A 16,958-nucleotide genomic window follows, 5' to 3' on the forward strand; every position below is an offset into this window, starting at 1 on the left:
GAAATTAAAAATTAAAAGTGTAAGCATTTAAACCCCCCAAGATCTGCAATCTGCCAGCCTAAATTTGAATTAAACCCCCCAAGAACTGCAGTCTGCCAGCCTAATCCCCTTCCCATGCCTAGGTAAAGAGCCAGGACTTCAAGGTCCACCGAAAGCATAACGAGGGGGCCTGACGGAGATCAGTTGGCAACAAATTCCAAAGCATAGGAGCCACAATAAAAAAGTCTCTAGACCTTGTCCTCACCAACCTCGCCTCTTTTACTGGAGGTATAAGAAGTGAGCCATTCAAGGACGATCTTGTAAGCCAGCACCCCTGGAGCGAGTGAAGGCGACTCTTTAAATAGAGTGGGCCGGCCTCATGAAGAGCCTTATAAGTTAAAGCCAGGATCTTAAATTTGGCCCGCGCAACCACAGGTAGCCAGTGCAATTCCTTAAGGACTGGGCTGATATGGTTACGGCGGCGACTGCCCTTAATCAGGCGAGCTGCCGCATTCTGCACTAGTTTCAGCTTACGAACTAGGCCCGGCAGATGCTTCTGGAAAACTGACAAGCATTGAAGGCAGCCTGGAGGCCTTCCGGATTTTGTCCAACCCCAGACCTCAGTTTGCTGCTCTCTTCCTTTTGCTATGCAAACCTTTACACAAATGCTTGGGGTAAACATGCAGGGTATAGTCCACTCAATTATAAGAGGGGGAAAACGTTATTACATTTTTGTCCTATCCTTCCAAGAAGCTCAGTCAGGGAACCCCACCCCTTTAGCCATACAGCAAGCCTGTAAGGTAGGTCAGTCACCCTGTGAGCTTCTTGTGACAGTGAGTGTTGAGAGGGCGGATGTCCCTGTTCGAAGACCAGCACTCTCTTGTGCTCTGGCCAAAGAGTAAAGACACTAGGATACCTGGCACCAAAATTTGTAATAAGTATTTATTTATTGCCTGATTTATATCCCACCCTTCCTCCCAGCAGGAGCCCAGGGCGGCAAACAAAAGCACTAAATACACACTAAAACATCATAAAAACAGACCTTTAAAATGGAAATGGACTGCCTTCAAGTCAATCCCGACTTATGGCGACCCTATGAATAGGGATTTCATGGTAAGGGGTATTCAGAGGGGGTTTGCTATTGCCTCCCTCTGAGGCTAGTCCTCCCCAGCTGGCTAAGGAACCTCCACCTCCTCCGGTTCCTAAGATACGCTTGCAGAGGAACGAAGAGACCGGTCGGTGGCAGGCGGCTCAACTTCCTTTCCAGGACGCGGACATAGAGTAAAACCAGTGGTGTAAAAAATGCCACGACATGGATGGAAAATAATCTCGGCCCAATTGTGGATTGCGAGCGTTTTGATCCACTATGCCTGGCCTTTGTGTTGCCCCCCCAATGTGAAAATCTGCAATGATAATGATTATTATTATGTGAAAGACTTTGGACGAACAATACCTAAAACACAGGACTGCCCGGACCCCTTTCTGTATGCTGTGGAAGGAATAAAGGAAGGAACATTGAGAGCTGACATTGCGGGACATTCATGCCATAAAGCAGCCCTTGTACTGCAGCACAATTATACAGGCAACTGGGTAGTACAATGCACCCGGGTGGAAATCGAATGGCCCATCAGACTCGCACTCCGGTGCAGACAATATCGCCCTATGCCTAATTATGGTTGCCCCCCTAATGTGGACATAACCTCCATACGTTCAGAGTATAACATGCTTACTTTCCAGGTTCAAAACCATAGAGTCCAGCCCAGAATGACTGAAAGAATGAAGTTTTGTGTGGCATAGGTGTACCATCCTGCTATGCATGGCTGAAAGACAAGTTAGGTTCTCAGAACCCGCCAAAGAAAAAGGTAACACAAGCTCCACAAGGTACAAAAGTATTAGGCGGGTTTAAACAGAGAAATACAAACATAGGTGATGGGTGGGATGGAAATACTTTCGTTGCCTTGATGGAAGAAACCGCCCCTAAACAAGGCACTTGTTATGTTTGCGCACATACACCGCCCCATGGACAGGCTGGAGTCCCCCTCACTGGGGCCCCTTTGCCACTGAAAGAATATCTCTCCTTTGCATCACATTCCAGCTCGCAGGAATTAGAAGGGGGGTTGGTTTTAAGTGGGCCCATTGCTAGATCGGTCTGTGTAGGCAGCGGCAGCCAGCCGACGGGGGGAATGATGTGTGATGGCTTGATTTATTCCACAAACCCGGGTAACTGGACGTTTTTAAACGGGACCCGCAGAGCAGAAGGCTTGACTTGGCTATCTATCTGGCAACATTTGCTGCAACTGACTTTTGCGGACCATCATTTGGTGCCTTTCCTCACGGATTTAGTGGACCATCAAACCCCAGCTGGACTCTGGTGGCTTTGTGGGCACTCAGCGGTAAGGAAATTACCAATATCAGGCTCTTGGACCTGCACGCTGGGAAGGGTAGTCCCAGGGCTTCGGGTTTCCCCCACGCTTCCCACCCTGCGCCGCCGTAACAAAAGAGGCACAGGGGAAGCAGTACTAAGAGGTTTTTTTCCAATGTATGGAGCAGCCAAAACATACCAGGAACTTGTGGAACTTTCACAAGCCTTTGAACGTTTTATGAATGACTCAGCTATGTCTTTTGCAGATCTTACCAATGAACAGGGACAAATTAGAACTGTAGTTTTGCAAAATCGGCTAGCCCTGGACTTTTTATTAAGCTCTCACGGGGGGGTCTGTTCGCTGATAGGGAGTGAATGTTGTACCCATATCACAGACAGTAAGGCTGATGTCATTAAACACATAAATGATATTGGTAACATCTATCATGAGGTAGAACGCATCGGGAATTTCTCTTTGTTCTCGGGGTTTTCTGACTGGTTCTCTGCATGGCCTAGGTGGCATAAGATCGTTTTTTATATTGTTATGGTACTGGCTTTGGTTATTCTTGCGTATTGCTGTCTGCAATGTATTCCTAACTTGATACAATTAGCTTCAGTATGTTTCAGCAAATTTATGCTGTCCTTTTCTCGGAAATCACAACCGACTTATATGGAAATGGCTCTGAGACCGATTTGGCAGCCCAAGAATAATGCAGCTGCCTGAGAGACAGAGAGTCTCTCAGGGCTGAAAGGGGGGATTGTTAAGGATAAAATGAAATCCCCAGCGCTGTAAAACTATAGTTCACTTGTCCTGATCTAAACCAACTTGGGCTTTATGGGAAATAGAACCAAAGTGGCCTTTATTTGACTTTTGATATAAAATGTCGGTTTATTTCCTTGTGACCTGACCCTTACCTACATTCCAGTGGCTCGCATAATAAAAGCCGGTTTAAGCTGGAAACTTCCCTACTATGCATTTCTGTATCACATTTGTGCTGATAGCCTTGCTTATTGTTGCTAATGTAACTTGCATAGACATGTCAACTACTTTTCCTATGCCCCTCATATCCTTGACTTGTGATATCCCTTTGATATGTAAGCAATAGCTATATCATGTCTGCCTCCAGTTTAGGGGGCGCCCGGTTGCAGCTGGACCTCCCCTGTATAGTTGCCTTTGTCTGTTCCTGCATAATGCTTATCTCAAGGACATGTGAAATGTGCAGACATAGAGTCTAAGAGATAGTCTTGATGTTTCCACTTTGTCCTTTCCCCTGTACCCCTTTTGTCTCCTTACACATGCCCCAAAGCTATGACAGTTAGCAATTGCTTCTTTTGTATTTTATGACGTGAACCCGATATTGTAAACTTCGGGGTAAGCTTATATAAACTGCTAAACACCAATAAACGAGGTTCCCATGCTGGCCTGCTTCGGCGAGTAAGTATTGGGTCCCCTTTGCAAAGGTTTTGTTTCGTGTTACTTGATCTCTGATAGTGGGTTCATTTGCACTCAGCTCCGCACTCTTCCCGGGTGTAATAAGCGAGTTGGGGTAGACAGGGCGGCTTGCGTGTTGGGTTTGGACCTAACAGTGGTATTCAGAGGGGGTTTGCTATTGCCTCCCTCTGAGGCTAGTCCTCCCCAGCTGGCTAAGGCCTTGTCCGCAACTGCCAGCTGGGGGACAACTGGGCTCCTTGGGACTATGCAGCTTGCCAACAGCTGCACAGGAGGCAGGGCACGTAACCCCTGAGCCACTCCCTGTGGGGGTGGATCTTTAGCTGGCCCTTGACACCCAGGAGACACCAGCGAGGATTTGAACTCACAGGCTCTGGACTCCCAACCAGGCTCTCCTCTCCACTGTGCTATACCACCTTAAAATACATTAAAAGAAAACAACTTTAAAAACATTTTTTAAAGGTTTAGACACATCTTTTTTAAAAAAAAGGGCTAAAAAACATACTGTTTTTTAAAAAAAGGTTTTTAAAAAAATAATTAACAAGCAATTCCATCACAGACGCAGACTGGGATAGGTCTCAACTTAAAAGGCTTGTTGAAAGAGGAAAGTCTTCAATAGGCGCCGAAAAGATAACAGAGGTGGTGCCTGCCTAATATTTAAAGGGAGGGAATTCCAAAGGGTAGGTGCCACCACACTAAAAGTTTGTTTCCTATATTGTGCAGAACAAACCGCCTGATAAGATGGTATCTACAGGAGGCCCTATTTTATTTATTTATTTATTTATTTTATTTATTAAATTTATATACCGCCCGACTAGCAATAGCTCTCTGGGCGGTGAACATAAAATAGCATAAAAATACAATGAATAACAAAATAATACTAAAATACAATCATCAATCCAATACAATAAACATTTTAAAAAGTAAATCAGTGTAACTTAAAATGCTTCAGAGAATAGGAAGGTTTTGACCTGGCGCCGGAAGGAGAGCAGAGTCGGCGCCAGGCGTACTTCCTCGGGGAGACTGTTCCATAGTTTGGGGGCCACCACTGAGAAGGCCCTAGATCTTGTCATCACCCTCCGGGCCTCCCTGTGAGTTGGAACCCAGAGGAGGGCCTTCGTAGCAGAGCGTAGTGCACGGGCCGGTTCATATCGGAAGAGGCGTTCTGCAAGGTATCGTGGTCCCGCACCGTATAAGGCTTTATAGCTTAATACCAACACTTTGAATCTAGCCCGGAAACATATGGGCAACCAGTGCAAGCTGGCCAGAACAGGTGTTATATGCTCGGACCGCTTGGTCCTTGTCAGCAATCTGGCCGCCGCATTTTGCACTAGTTGTAGCTTCCGAACTGTCTTCAAAGGTAGCCCTACGTAAAGTGCATTACAGTAATCCAAACGTGAGGTTACCAGAGCATGTACCACTGATGTAAGGTCCTCTTTACTCAAATAGGGACGTAGCTGGGCTACCAACCAAAGTTGGTAAAACGCATTCCTAACCACCGAGGCTACTTGAGCCTCAAGTGAGAGGGAAGAGTCTAAAAAGACTCCCAGACTACGAACCCGGTCCTTTAGGGGGAGTGTAACCCGTCCAGGACAGGGTATATATCCACCATCCGATCAGAGAACCTGTCCACCAACAGCATCTCAGTCTTGTCTGGATTGAGCTTCAGTTTGTTAACTCTCATCCAGTCCATTGTCGCGGCCAGGCAACGGTTCAGCAAATCGACAGCCTCACCTGAAGAAGATGAAAAGGAGAAGTAGAGCTGCGTGTCATCAGCATACTGATGGCAATGCACTCCAAAACTCCTGATGACCTCTCCCAACAGCTTCATGTAGATATTAAAAAGCAGGGGGGACAAAACTGACCCCTGCGGGACCCCATATTGGAGAGCCCGCGGTGTCGAGCAATGTTCCCCAAGCACTACCTTCTGGAGACGACCCGCCAAGTAGGAGCGGAACCACTGCCAAGCAGTACCTCCAACTCCCAACTCCGCGAGCCTGTCCAGAAGGATACCATGGTCGATGGTATCAAAAGCCGCTGAGAGATCAAGGAGAATCAACAGAGTTACACTCCCTCTGTCTCTTTCCCGACATAGGTCATCGTACAGGGCGACCAAGGCTGTCTCAGTGCCAAAACCGGGCCTAAAACCTGATTGAAACGGATCTAGATAATCAGTTTCATCCAATAGCGCCTGGAGCTGGCCAACAACTACCCGTTCCAAGACCTTGCCCAGGAATGGAACATTCGCCACTGGCCTGTAGCTGTTAAAATTGTCTGGGTCCAAGGAAGGCTTTTTCAGGAGTGGTCTCACCACTGCCTCTTTCAGAGTGCAGTGTGCAGTGATCGACTGGGTATATAAGGGGTAAGGCAGTCTTTCAGGTATCCTGATCCCGAGCTGTATAGGGCTTTGTACACCAAAACTAGAACCTTGAACTTGGCCCGGTAGCAAATGGGCAGCGAGTGCAATTCTTTCAGCAGCAGGATGACATGTTGGCAATACCCTGCCCCAGTGAGCAGTCTTGCCGCCGCATTTTGCACCAGCTGCAGCTTCTGGACCAACCTCAAGGGCATCCCCACATAGAGCGCATTACAATGATCCAGCCTGGAGGTTACCAGTGTGTGTGGACAACAGTGGTCAGGCTATTCCGGTCCAGAAATGGCTGCAGCTGTCTTACCAGCCAAAGTTGGTAAAAGGCACTCCTAGCTACGGAGGTCATCTGGGCCTCTAGCAACAAAGATGGATCCAGGAACACCCCTAGACTACAGACCTGCTCTTTCAGAGGGGGTATGGCCCCATCCAAAGCAGAAAACTGACCAATTATCTGAACCTGGGAACCACCAACCTATAGTGTCTCCGTCTTGCTAGGATTCAGACTCAATTTATTGGTCCTCATCCAGGCCACCACCGAGTTCAGGCAGCGGTCCAGGGCTTGCATGGCCTCTCCCAGTTCAGATATTACAGAGAAATAGAGCTTGGTATGGTCAGCATACTGCTGACACCTCATCCCATAGCTCCTGATGACTGCTCCCAGGGCTTCATATAGATGTTAAACAGCATGGGGACAAGATGGTACCCTGCAGCACCCCACAGCACAACTGCCAGGGGGCCAAAAGACAATCACCCAATGCTATTCTCTGAAAATGACCCTGGAGATAGGATCGGAACCACTGTAAAACAGTGCCTCCAATACCCATCTCACCAAGTCGGCCCAGGAGGATACCATGGTCAATGGTATCAAAAGCCACTAAGAGATCAAGTAATAACAACAGGGTCACATTCCCCCTATCCTTCTCCTGATAAAGGCCATCCATCGATTCAGTCCCATAACCAGGCCTGAACCCAGACTGGGATGGGTCAAGATAATCCGTTTCATCCAAGAGTACTTGAAATTGCTGCGCCACAACCCTCTCAATCACCTTCCCTAAGAAGGGGGTATTTACAACTGGTTGGTAGTTGTCACAAACCAGTGGGTCCAGGGTGGGCTTTTTCAGGAGTGGTCGGTCACCGCCTCTTTCAAGGTGGCTGGAACCACTCCCTCCTGCGATGATGCGTTGACCACACCCTGGATCTACTTGGTCAAACCCCCTTGGCAAGCTTTAATAAGCCAAGAAAAGCAAGGGTTGAGAGAACACGTTGCTGGCCGCACCATCGCAAGCACCTTGTCCACGTCCTCTGCTCTTACCCTGTGCAGGAACTACACATGCACCACATGCCCTCCCTACCACCCATCTCCTTTAGTTTGGTTTAACAGAAAAATAATAAAATAAATAATAAAAAAGGTAATAGAAGGGGGTAGCGCCCTTGCCCTCGAGACTCCCCAAGGGGCAACCCCATTTGGTGTCATCCCTTTGGTGGCAACCCTGCTGGCGGCAGACCCACTGCCCAAGGGCAGCTGGGCTTTTATGCCTCCTGCCCTAGCCAGCAGCTGATGCAAGAGGCTGCAAGATTAACTGCCGTCTCTCTCTGGAGCCAGGGTCAGGCGGGGTCCCAGTCTTTGCAGCACTTACCAGGGACTTCAGTTGTCTCGAGGGACAGCAACCCAAAGGAGCGAGCAGCAAGCACCTAGATGCTCAGATACTCACTCCCAGGGCAGGTCTTCTTCAGTCCCCTAGTGCTGCAGCTGTTCTTTTGCTATTTTTGCATTCACTTTTTAAGATTTCTCCCCCCCACACACTGCACCACCGAATAGCTGTGCCCATCCTCCTGTGCACTTAAAAAGACAGATCTTCCCTCCCCTCTTTTCTTTGTTGCATGGGGAAAAATAGAGCAGTCATCTAGCTCAGTACTTTGTGAAGCTTCTCATCTGTACTGCCCTCTCTGACAGAGTGAAGTTACGAGGACTAAAAGCTCTTGTGCTCAGGTCCTGCTTGGGGGCTTTCCATAGGCATCCGGTTGGCCACTTAAAAGAGGATGCTGGACTAGATGGGCCTTTGGTGGGATCCTGCATGGCTCTTCTTATGTTCTTAAAGGTTAAATCTCATCAACTTTTTGTAGCCGAGAGTTGTAGCATCTCTGTTTTTAGAAGTAACATCTGTATCTAGTCAGGCCAGAGTGAAAAGTCATGCAGGAGACACACTGGGAAGGAAACTAAAGGAGGCAAGAGCCAGCTCCTCCACAATCAATAAAACAATCTGGAACTATTCCACTGGTGTAGGAACAAAAAGAGCTTGGGCTCTCCCTTGTAGACAGTAGCAGCTCTGGAGGTTCACTGCATATACCATGCATGTGATTGTTTGCACTAGCAGCTCCGAAGGAGATCTAAAGTAGCTGGAAGCTGAGTCGAAGGATGTTTAGGGCAGGCAGAAACCAAGCAGACTTCCTGGGGATTGGAGAAAATTTAATGGATGTATCCTTTTAATAAAGGCAAGGGTTGTAGCTCAGTGATAGTCCTTGCTTCATATGAAAATGGAAATGGACTGCCTTCAAGTCATAGAGGGTCCCTAATTCAATTCCAGGCATCTCCAGCTAAAAAGAACCCAATATACTAGTAGGGTATTGAAAAAGATCGCTGTCCCAAATTCTAGAAAGCTGCTGCTTGCCACAATAGACAATAGTGGCATAAGTGGACAAGCAGCCTAAGAGCGAGAGCTTCCTCTATTCAAGATGTCTGCAAGCCACCAGTCAAACATGATTTTCAATGCAACACAACATCTAGCAAACAACACTGGAGATGTAATGGTTTATTCATACATTACAAATTGTTCACAGCAGTGGAAGAAAATATACTGTACACAGTTGGGTAAAACATGAGATCCCTTTTGTTACACGTGTCATAGATTCAGGTGACAATTATATAGCCCGGACAACAACCAACAATGGCTTTTGTTAGAGTCCATATATAGTGGAGCAGCAAAGAGCAAGTCTTCTTAAGATTGCCTCCTCATTTTGTGTAGGGCGAGCCACAGAATTGGACATTCATTTTACATGCAAAAGTTGAAATGCAAAACCTGACAGTATTCTTATATACAGCATTTTATATAATTGTAGTGGCAAGATTTGCCTCATCACCATAAACTATCAGGGAAAGTGTTTTATAAAGTACTGGACCTTGTGTTGAGGAATGTTCCACGCACAAGGTTTGTATATAACTTCCCTAACATTGAAGGAAAGTTTATGTCTATCAGGAACCTCAAGTGTCCATCAGAACCCTGGGATTCGGATGAAAAGGAGAGAGGTCACAACTGAACCGCTAAAGAAAATATGCCTGAAACAGAGAAGAAATGCCCCAAATATGCCCCAAGTCATGGAGCTTTTCCTTAATATTAGGAAAACAAAATTAAGGAACCTTTAAAATGAAATGGGCTACCTATATGAAGCCTCCCTCATGCCAAGTTTTTATTCTGTCCATGGTTAATAGGAAACTAAGAGTCATAGACACTTCACATATACTTGTCTTCTATAGTGTTATGTGACTAATGTTCTATTATTTCATTGTTAAATAAAGTATATGGCAGTTCTGTTCCTCACAGAGGCACATCTTTGTGAGTAGGACACAAAACTAAACATTTTTAAGATGTATAGTTTTTTAAAAAAAAGATTGAGGAGAACACCTTAAATGTCACCTAGTTGAGACTAAAACAGAGGTTTTCAAACCTTGCCCTGAGAAACTTCTGTAAATGGGGAGGGGGGTCACATTTGATCTTCCTGAAAAGTTATGTCAGCTGTTCTGCCTGCCTCTTTTTAACTTAAGCTGGAAACAGATGTAACACTTTAAGCATGGCAGAGGTGGCTTGAACTCACTTTCATTGGCCTAAAACCACATTTTTCTCCCTGCAACAACTTATGAAAACAAACTTGTTATGCCAGAAAATAACAGCTGTGGTGGGTATCTACTGACCAGTGTCCATGACATCACTGACATAGTGTTTCTCCCAAACTCCAGAACAGTTTTGTAACTGCTTTTAAAAACATTTACATTTTTTAATGGTTCAGTGAAGGATACATGTACATGCCACTCAATGCTCCCCACCTCCCACCCCAGCTAGTAGGGCAAACCCTTCACAGCCTTGGCTTTCCATTTGTGATAAGGGAATAAGTAATAGTTACCCAATCTATTTAAAAGTTAAAACTGAGTAGTCTTCCACAAAGTACACTATTGCTATAGAAGTACAGCCACAAAGGAAATACATTCAACATTGTTGAAGTTTAGAAAAAGCATCCCACAAAAGTTAATGATGTTCCCCTAACTATACAAAGGCCCAGCAGGTATGACAATCACTATCAAATCTCTGCCAATTCATTTGTGAATCTTTGACATCACTGTCATCTAACTGGTCTTTTTCACCCACCCAATGAAAGCACTCAGTTCACATGCTTGGCCAATGTCACATCCATATTCAGTACCACACCTAGAATTTGGCTGGCATGAAAAAATGTTTAAAACAGTAGGAAACCTCTTAAATGAAGTTGATGAATTTAAATATATTTTAAACAAAAAACTTTAATCCTCCCAGACGACAGTCATCTGACACAGAAACTATGATAGATGAACAGAAGGGATCTCAGGCTTGCAAACCCCTTTGGAATGTATATATCATACATTTGAGTCCTCCTCAGAAATTGTTCTAATCAAGTTAATAGTTCTCAGAGCAATTGTTACCCTTCAGAAAACATACTGCGCTAAACATTTACAAATGGGTTGGGTACAGTATACAAATGAAACCTCAGAAGCATTTCCCAACAGCCTTGAAAAGCTCTGTTACCAAATTGTCTGAAGACAGATTTTATTCTAGTGTGAAAACAAGTAAGGTCCACACACATTTGAATTTTGCATCCAGATGAATGTTTGCATTAATTTTCCTTAGCACTAGGATGCCCTCTCCCTCCTGTCTTGCTCTATCCATAACCATCTTGAAGAACAGTTTTAAATATTACTATCTGCCTAACTCTTTCCCCATAAGATTGCTTCTTCACCCCTTCCATTTCCAGGCCTCTATAGCCTGTAATTTTTAAAAATAAAGTCTGTCAGTCTGCGAAACTGAAGCTAAGCCAGATTTGCATACATTTGCTTCGTGTGATTTATTCTGCACCAGAGATGGCACGTTTCAAACTTTTTCACATTTTTGGCCAGGAACAGTATGCAGATAGTTTTTTAAAAAAGCAAAAGTGTCCAGAAGCTAGATTTCAAATTATAACCATGAAATGATAAAACTCAGAAAGCATTTGCACAGTCCTAGGTATACTAAAGCATTGGGTTGTACCCAACTAAGGCTGTTACCACACTACTCGCCTACAGCAAAGCATTTCCATTGGTCACACCTGGAGGGGGAATGGGTTGATCTGCTGATCAGTTGTGAAATCTCTTTAAAGCAAATTTAAAAACACACACTCAAACTGATCACACCAGGTTTTACAGTAAAAAGGGGTGGGGTTTGACTAGTGCTGTGAGCCACCATTTTCAGGAGAGAGAGGTAGAAACGACTGGAACCAGCAGAACATTAAGTGTCTCTACCCTAAGTTTTATTCAGAGAAGACCTTTTGAAATGAACAAACCTAATTCATGCACATAAATTTCAATATGTCTGCTCTGAGTAGGAGCAACACTGGCTACAACCCATTGGTTTGCATCGTTCTTCAAAGGGCTCTGCAAGAATGATAGTTAAATAGATTTAGACTTTTATCCAAAAAATAAGATTGCTGCCCATTTTTAAAATCTGCATTTATAAGTAGAAGGCTCTTAACTGTTAAACCAAACAGATGGATTAAAAAAAAACCTTAGTATGACTACACATAACAGCCATTGTTGCAGCAGTGTTTCATATGTGACTCTGTAACAATGCTGTTAGAGAGTGCACCAGTAAACTGTTAGTCTCTGTCATTCTTCTTTCTGTCCCATCAGAAATATCAGTGTTTGGGTCTAAGGAACATTTCAGCAATTTCTGGCTGCCTTTCAGAGCTTGGAAATAGCAAGCTCTTGTTAAGTACATCCGCCACACCTCAAGCCATCATCCGCCACAGCGAGTATGACCACATGCAGCTGTATTGGCTCATTGTATTAGTCCTCACGTGTCCCCACTGTCAAAGTTTAGACTGTACGATTCTTGAAGCAGAAAGCAGTTTGTTGATGCTGTTAATCGCCAGGTACATCAGTGGTTGGGCATTTCAGGCTTGGGGGCCAAATGCAGCCTTCTAGGCCTCTTTATGTGGCCCTCAGAAATCTCCCCAGGCCATACCACTCACTGACCGTGCTTTGAACCCCAAGTGTTTTTGCTGGGCTAGGATAGGCACCTGAACTCTGATAATGCCTCTTGCTTGCCTAGATGGAGGAGAAAACAGCCTACTGCGCAAAAGTAAAATTTACCTGTGTTGCTCTGCCCACTTTTGCCCCTTGACTCCAGCCACCACTGGTATATGGCCCTCAGAAGGTTGCCAGGGCTGAAAAAGGTCCTGCACCCCTAACGTACATGGATTGTGCTATAAAAATAATAGTCTTATCAGTGACGGCCTAACAGTTCACATTATGTGGAGTTTTCACACAAGAAGACACTAGTGCATGTACTTTATTACTCCTTTCCCTTGAACTTAGCAATTGTTTATAAACAATTTTAACATAATCATGCAAAATTTTAGCACAAGAAAAATAAACAAGGATGGAAAAAAAAGGTATTTTCTTTCTCTTGCAAAGTGTTGGATTGGTCATGATTTAGCTCTAATCTGAAGGCTGCAGAACCTGGGCCATACCAATTCATCTGGGGCTCCTATGGATGGATGCTCTTCTGCCCCAAACAAAAATCCCCCCCAGAAAAAACTAGACATCAAAGGTTTTAGCCTTTCCTTCTCCCTCCCTATTATCTAGCTTTCTATTTGTATGGAATTTTGGTTTTATAAGGGAAAGCACTCAGTCCTGTGAGCTACCCCTATCTCTCATTGTTGGAAGTGGCACAGCCCAGCGAAGCAAAAATGGATGAAGTAAAACTGCTATTTAATCAAACTTCCCCTTCAATTCACCTTCAGTTTAAGCCAGGCATTTCCAACCTGGTGCCCTCCAGTGTGTTTGGGCTACAACACACATTATTCCTAATCATTGGCCATATTGGCTGGGGCTTATAAGTCCAAACACTTCTGGAGGGCCATCCCTGCTGTAAGAGGAGGTCAAAAGTGGAAAACAGTCCTCTTAGAGAGAGCAGATGGCAAGCTGGAGGGTTTGGGAAGGAGCTCGGATATATCACAAAACAAATAAGGTGACAGAAAAGGTGTAAGAGGCAAGACTAAATTTGCACTGTACCCTTTTGCACCAGAAAATATCTGTCTACAGGCTTATTTTGTGAATGAGAGGCACAGAATCCACTTCACTTTTAACCTCCTGTGCTTTTGCCCATCATTCTGTTCAACTCTACAACTCCCATCATTCCTGATCATCAGCCACGCCTGCTGAAGATGATGAGAGTTCAAGTCTCAAACATCTGGAGGGCAGCAGGCTATGGAGGTTTGAGCTAAGCAGCCCACAAATATTGCAATTATGGCTGTTTAGCAATGCTACCAGTACATCAGACACACATTGCTAGCAAAAACAATGCAGCACTTGAGCCTTAGCTCTTTCTGGCAGAACAGATTCAGTAGGTCTAGTACACCTGTGGCAACACCTAAATATGAAAGCAAGAACACATTCCTACCAGGCGTACCATCAATGCAATTCTAGTTCCCAGTGTTTTTTGGGGACATGCCATATATTGAATGAAAGGCAGCAAGTACAGGACAAGAGTGTCCACCATTCAGCAGTGCCATGTTCTTTGGTTGCACTGCCCCATCATGAAGATGTAGCTGTATCAGCTAGGCTCACTATATAGCCATCTATGAGGATCTGTAAAAATGAGAGATCTGAAAGTGCTAACTTCAACACAATCCATCAGGAAGATCTCCTGCACAAGTCCCACTGATATGATGGACACAGTACAAGGCAGCTTGAGCACTTCTCTCCATTTCAGAGAAGTTTCTGTAGGAGACATTCCTAGTGGGACTCTGTGTCTAACTGGTAAGCTTAATCCTGGAACGGATCAAGGAAAGAGTCTCTGTATTGTCTTCATCATTCTACAAAAAAAATAAAAATAAAATCTGAATGTTGCAAAGAACTAGAGGAGAGCTAGGTTGAATTGATGGCATTATAATAATTACTTTACCAACTCTGAGGGCACAATGTGACTGCAAAACACTGGGAGGCAGTGTTGACAAAGTCACAACAGAAAGATGCAACACCACGAGCTTTGAATAAATTATTAAAAAAACAAATGCTATTATATTAAAAAAACAAATGCTGTTATTTTAAAAAAACTGAACCAAGGCCCCTAAAATTGCACAGCACTTTTAGGATCCAGTTAAACTGCTACTATTTTACTGCTAAAAATGATCCCTCGGCATTAGAGGAGCCAAGGAATCCTGATGTATGGTAACCAGTGGTACAGCACTTACAAGTCACAGCTGAGCAGTGCCCTAAGTTTCTCTGGAGCTTTCCTCTGCAGCCAGAGGACAAAAGTTCTGCTATTTAGATTCATGATTCTGATGCACATAATAGTTGGCTTATTTCATCTGATTTAAGCTACCATGCCTTTTCCAGTTCAGTATCTGAAAGCAGAGGATTAAATACGCCACAATTGATTCTTGTATGATAATGGATCAAGATCTGGGGGCGGAGGAGGAAGAACAAAGAATTCCTTTGCAAATGTGGGCTCAACATTCAAATGTTCCAAAATATATGTAGTAGAAAAACAGTGCAGAATCAGTTCTGGGGCTAGACATGGGCGTGATTGAGTGGAGGAAGCAGAAACACATTCTGGTTTACATGAAAGTTAGAAAGTCATTTTAAAATTTTGATACAACTCACCATGGTTGGGGTGTCATATTTACATTGCTAAATGCCATTCGGGGGAGGAATAATAATAATGGTATGAAGTCACGGGATATGAATTATCTGCTGTTTTAGAAAGTGTTTCGCTTCTATTAAGTCTACACAGATATTAAATCTGGAGGAAAACTAGTGAAAATCAAATAGTTTTTATCTTTAAGGCAGTTTTCCCTTCAACTCATTGTTTTTGGTATCACGTCCAAATAGAAACCGAAGCAGCTCACAAAATCTAAGATTAACCGTAGCATAAAGGATGCAGATAACACTATTGGGTTCTCAATACAACAAAATTATTGTATGTTCTGAAACACTTCAGTCCCTAACTGTTTTAAAAAATGCATTTTAAGTTTCCAGTTGCCTGGTTAAATGACCAGATGTCTAATTTGGTAGCATTTCTCAAGATTCCAAATTACTTTTGCCCACATCTTTGCAAACTGCTACCCGCATATTCACTGAGCATGTAAAACAAAGGGGTTTCTCTATAAACATTGCACAAACGTGGCGCCACGAGGGCTTGTACATTCATTCAAAAGGCTGCTTTCAAGAGTGCAGGCTCAACCATTCATACCAGTCACAAAAAAAGGAAATGGGAAAAAAACCTCACAACACACACACAAATCCAACCCCACCTCCCAAAACCTACATACACACAGAAAGGAAAACATCACAGGAGTGTTACCTAGCGAGATTTGACAGCAATGAGAATAATAATAAGGACAATCACTATTACAAACAAAATTACAATGACAAGCATCTTCCGATTCTTCTTTTGGTATTGCTCAGCCTGTAGATAAAGAAAAGAGGAATTCAATGCACTGAGACTCTAGCATTTTTTAAAAAGCAAATTAAATGCAGATCCCTCCATGCAGATACTGCTGTTAGTTTGGTACTAATTTGCTTTTAGCATTCAGAGCTAGTATAAGCCATGAAACAAACATTATCTGTAACACATGCTAGCACCATGTAGATACCAAGGAATAAAAAATGGCATGTTTAGTTAACAGTCATTATCTTGCTGAATTTACAAAACAGTCCTACTTAGATTTTATGTTGTTTTGATGTTTTATTACACAAGAACTGTGTTATAAGGGAAGATTTTTTTCTATGTATTTTTTCCAGGTAAGTTTGCATAGGACTGCAGCCTTAATATTCCAATTATACAGTAACATATTGAAGTGCACATCCTAGGTCTGATTACCAGCATTTTTTACCTCGCTATATAATCTCAGGACAACATATATGGAAGTTACTTCCCTTTATCCTTGTAATAGGCTTAGGTGAGACTGAGACAGTTCAAGCTGATTAGAATAAACTGACAGAATACCCATTTGCAGAAGAGGTTTCAGCAAGAACTGTTAGTGGCACAAGCACTATGGAAAAAATAATTTAATTTACAGGCTTGATTCACATACATTAAATCATACTTCAAAACAAACTATGGCTTAATCTGAATGAGCATCATGCTGGTGCACACTGCTGAAAAGTTCTTGCTGAGCTTCTCCCCTGCTTTTGCTGCACCACCAGGAAACAAATCAGAGTCTGGCTTGTCATGATGTCTGCACCCAGGCTCTTGGCTCACTGCTCGTGCTTTGTTTGAAGAAAAAAACCCTAAAAGTATGGATTCAACAACCAAGACTCTAGCCTGTTTTCCTGGGAGCACAGCAGCAGCAGGAACAGGGGAAGATAACAGTTGGCACTCTTCAACAGTGTGCACCAACCTGTTCACATTAAACCAGTTTATTTTCAACCATGGTTTAGTGTGACATGTGAACCAGCTTGCTAACTGTCTACATTTAAAAGCTAGGTATTTCGTTATGTTCAGGAGCCA

General features: G+C 43.8%; 1 protein-coding gene and 1 long non-coding RNA gene across 5 annotated transcripts in view; one reads left to right on the plus strand and one right to left on the minus strand.

Annotated features, from left to right (window-relative positions):
* Positions 1–2,143: 2,143 nt before the first annotated feature.
* Positions 2,144–16,958, plus strand: part of LOC133387099 (uncharacterized) — a 42,413-nt gene continuing 27,598 nt past the window's right edge. The window contains exon 1 of the long non-coding RNA XR_009763365.1: positions 2,144–2,372. This is a non-coding gene — a long non-coding RNA (uncharacterized LOC133387099). The remainder of the gene's footprint in view (positions 2,373–16,958) is intronic.
* Positions 8,958–16,958, minus strand: part of STX16 (syntaxin 16) — a 40,877-nt gene continuing 32,876 nt past the window's right edge. For 3 of the 4 annotated variants that reach the window (XM_061631162.1, XM_061631159.1, XM_061631160.1), the window contains exon 8: positions 8,958–15,914. In XM_061631162.1, the coding sequence (XP_061487146.1) occupies positions 15,810–15,914 (105 nt within the window). In that variant the 3' untranslated portion in view covers positions 8,958–15,809. The remainder of the gene's footprint in view (positions 15,915–16,958) is intronic. The other variant, XM_061631158.1, reaches the window with a different exon arrangement.

The sequence above is a fragment of the Rhineura floridana genome, chromosome 6 (genome assembly GCF_030035675.1).
Source record: "Rhineura floridana isolate rRhiFlo1 chromosome 6, rRhiFlo1.hap2, whole genome shotgun sequence".
In the NCBI taxonomy this organism is placed as follows: domain Eukaryota; kingdom Metazoa; phylum Chordata; class Lepidosauria; order Squamata; family Rhineuridae; genus Rhineura; species Rhineura floridana.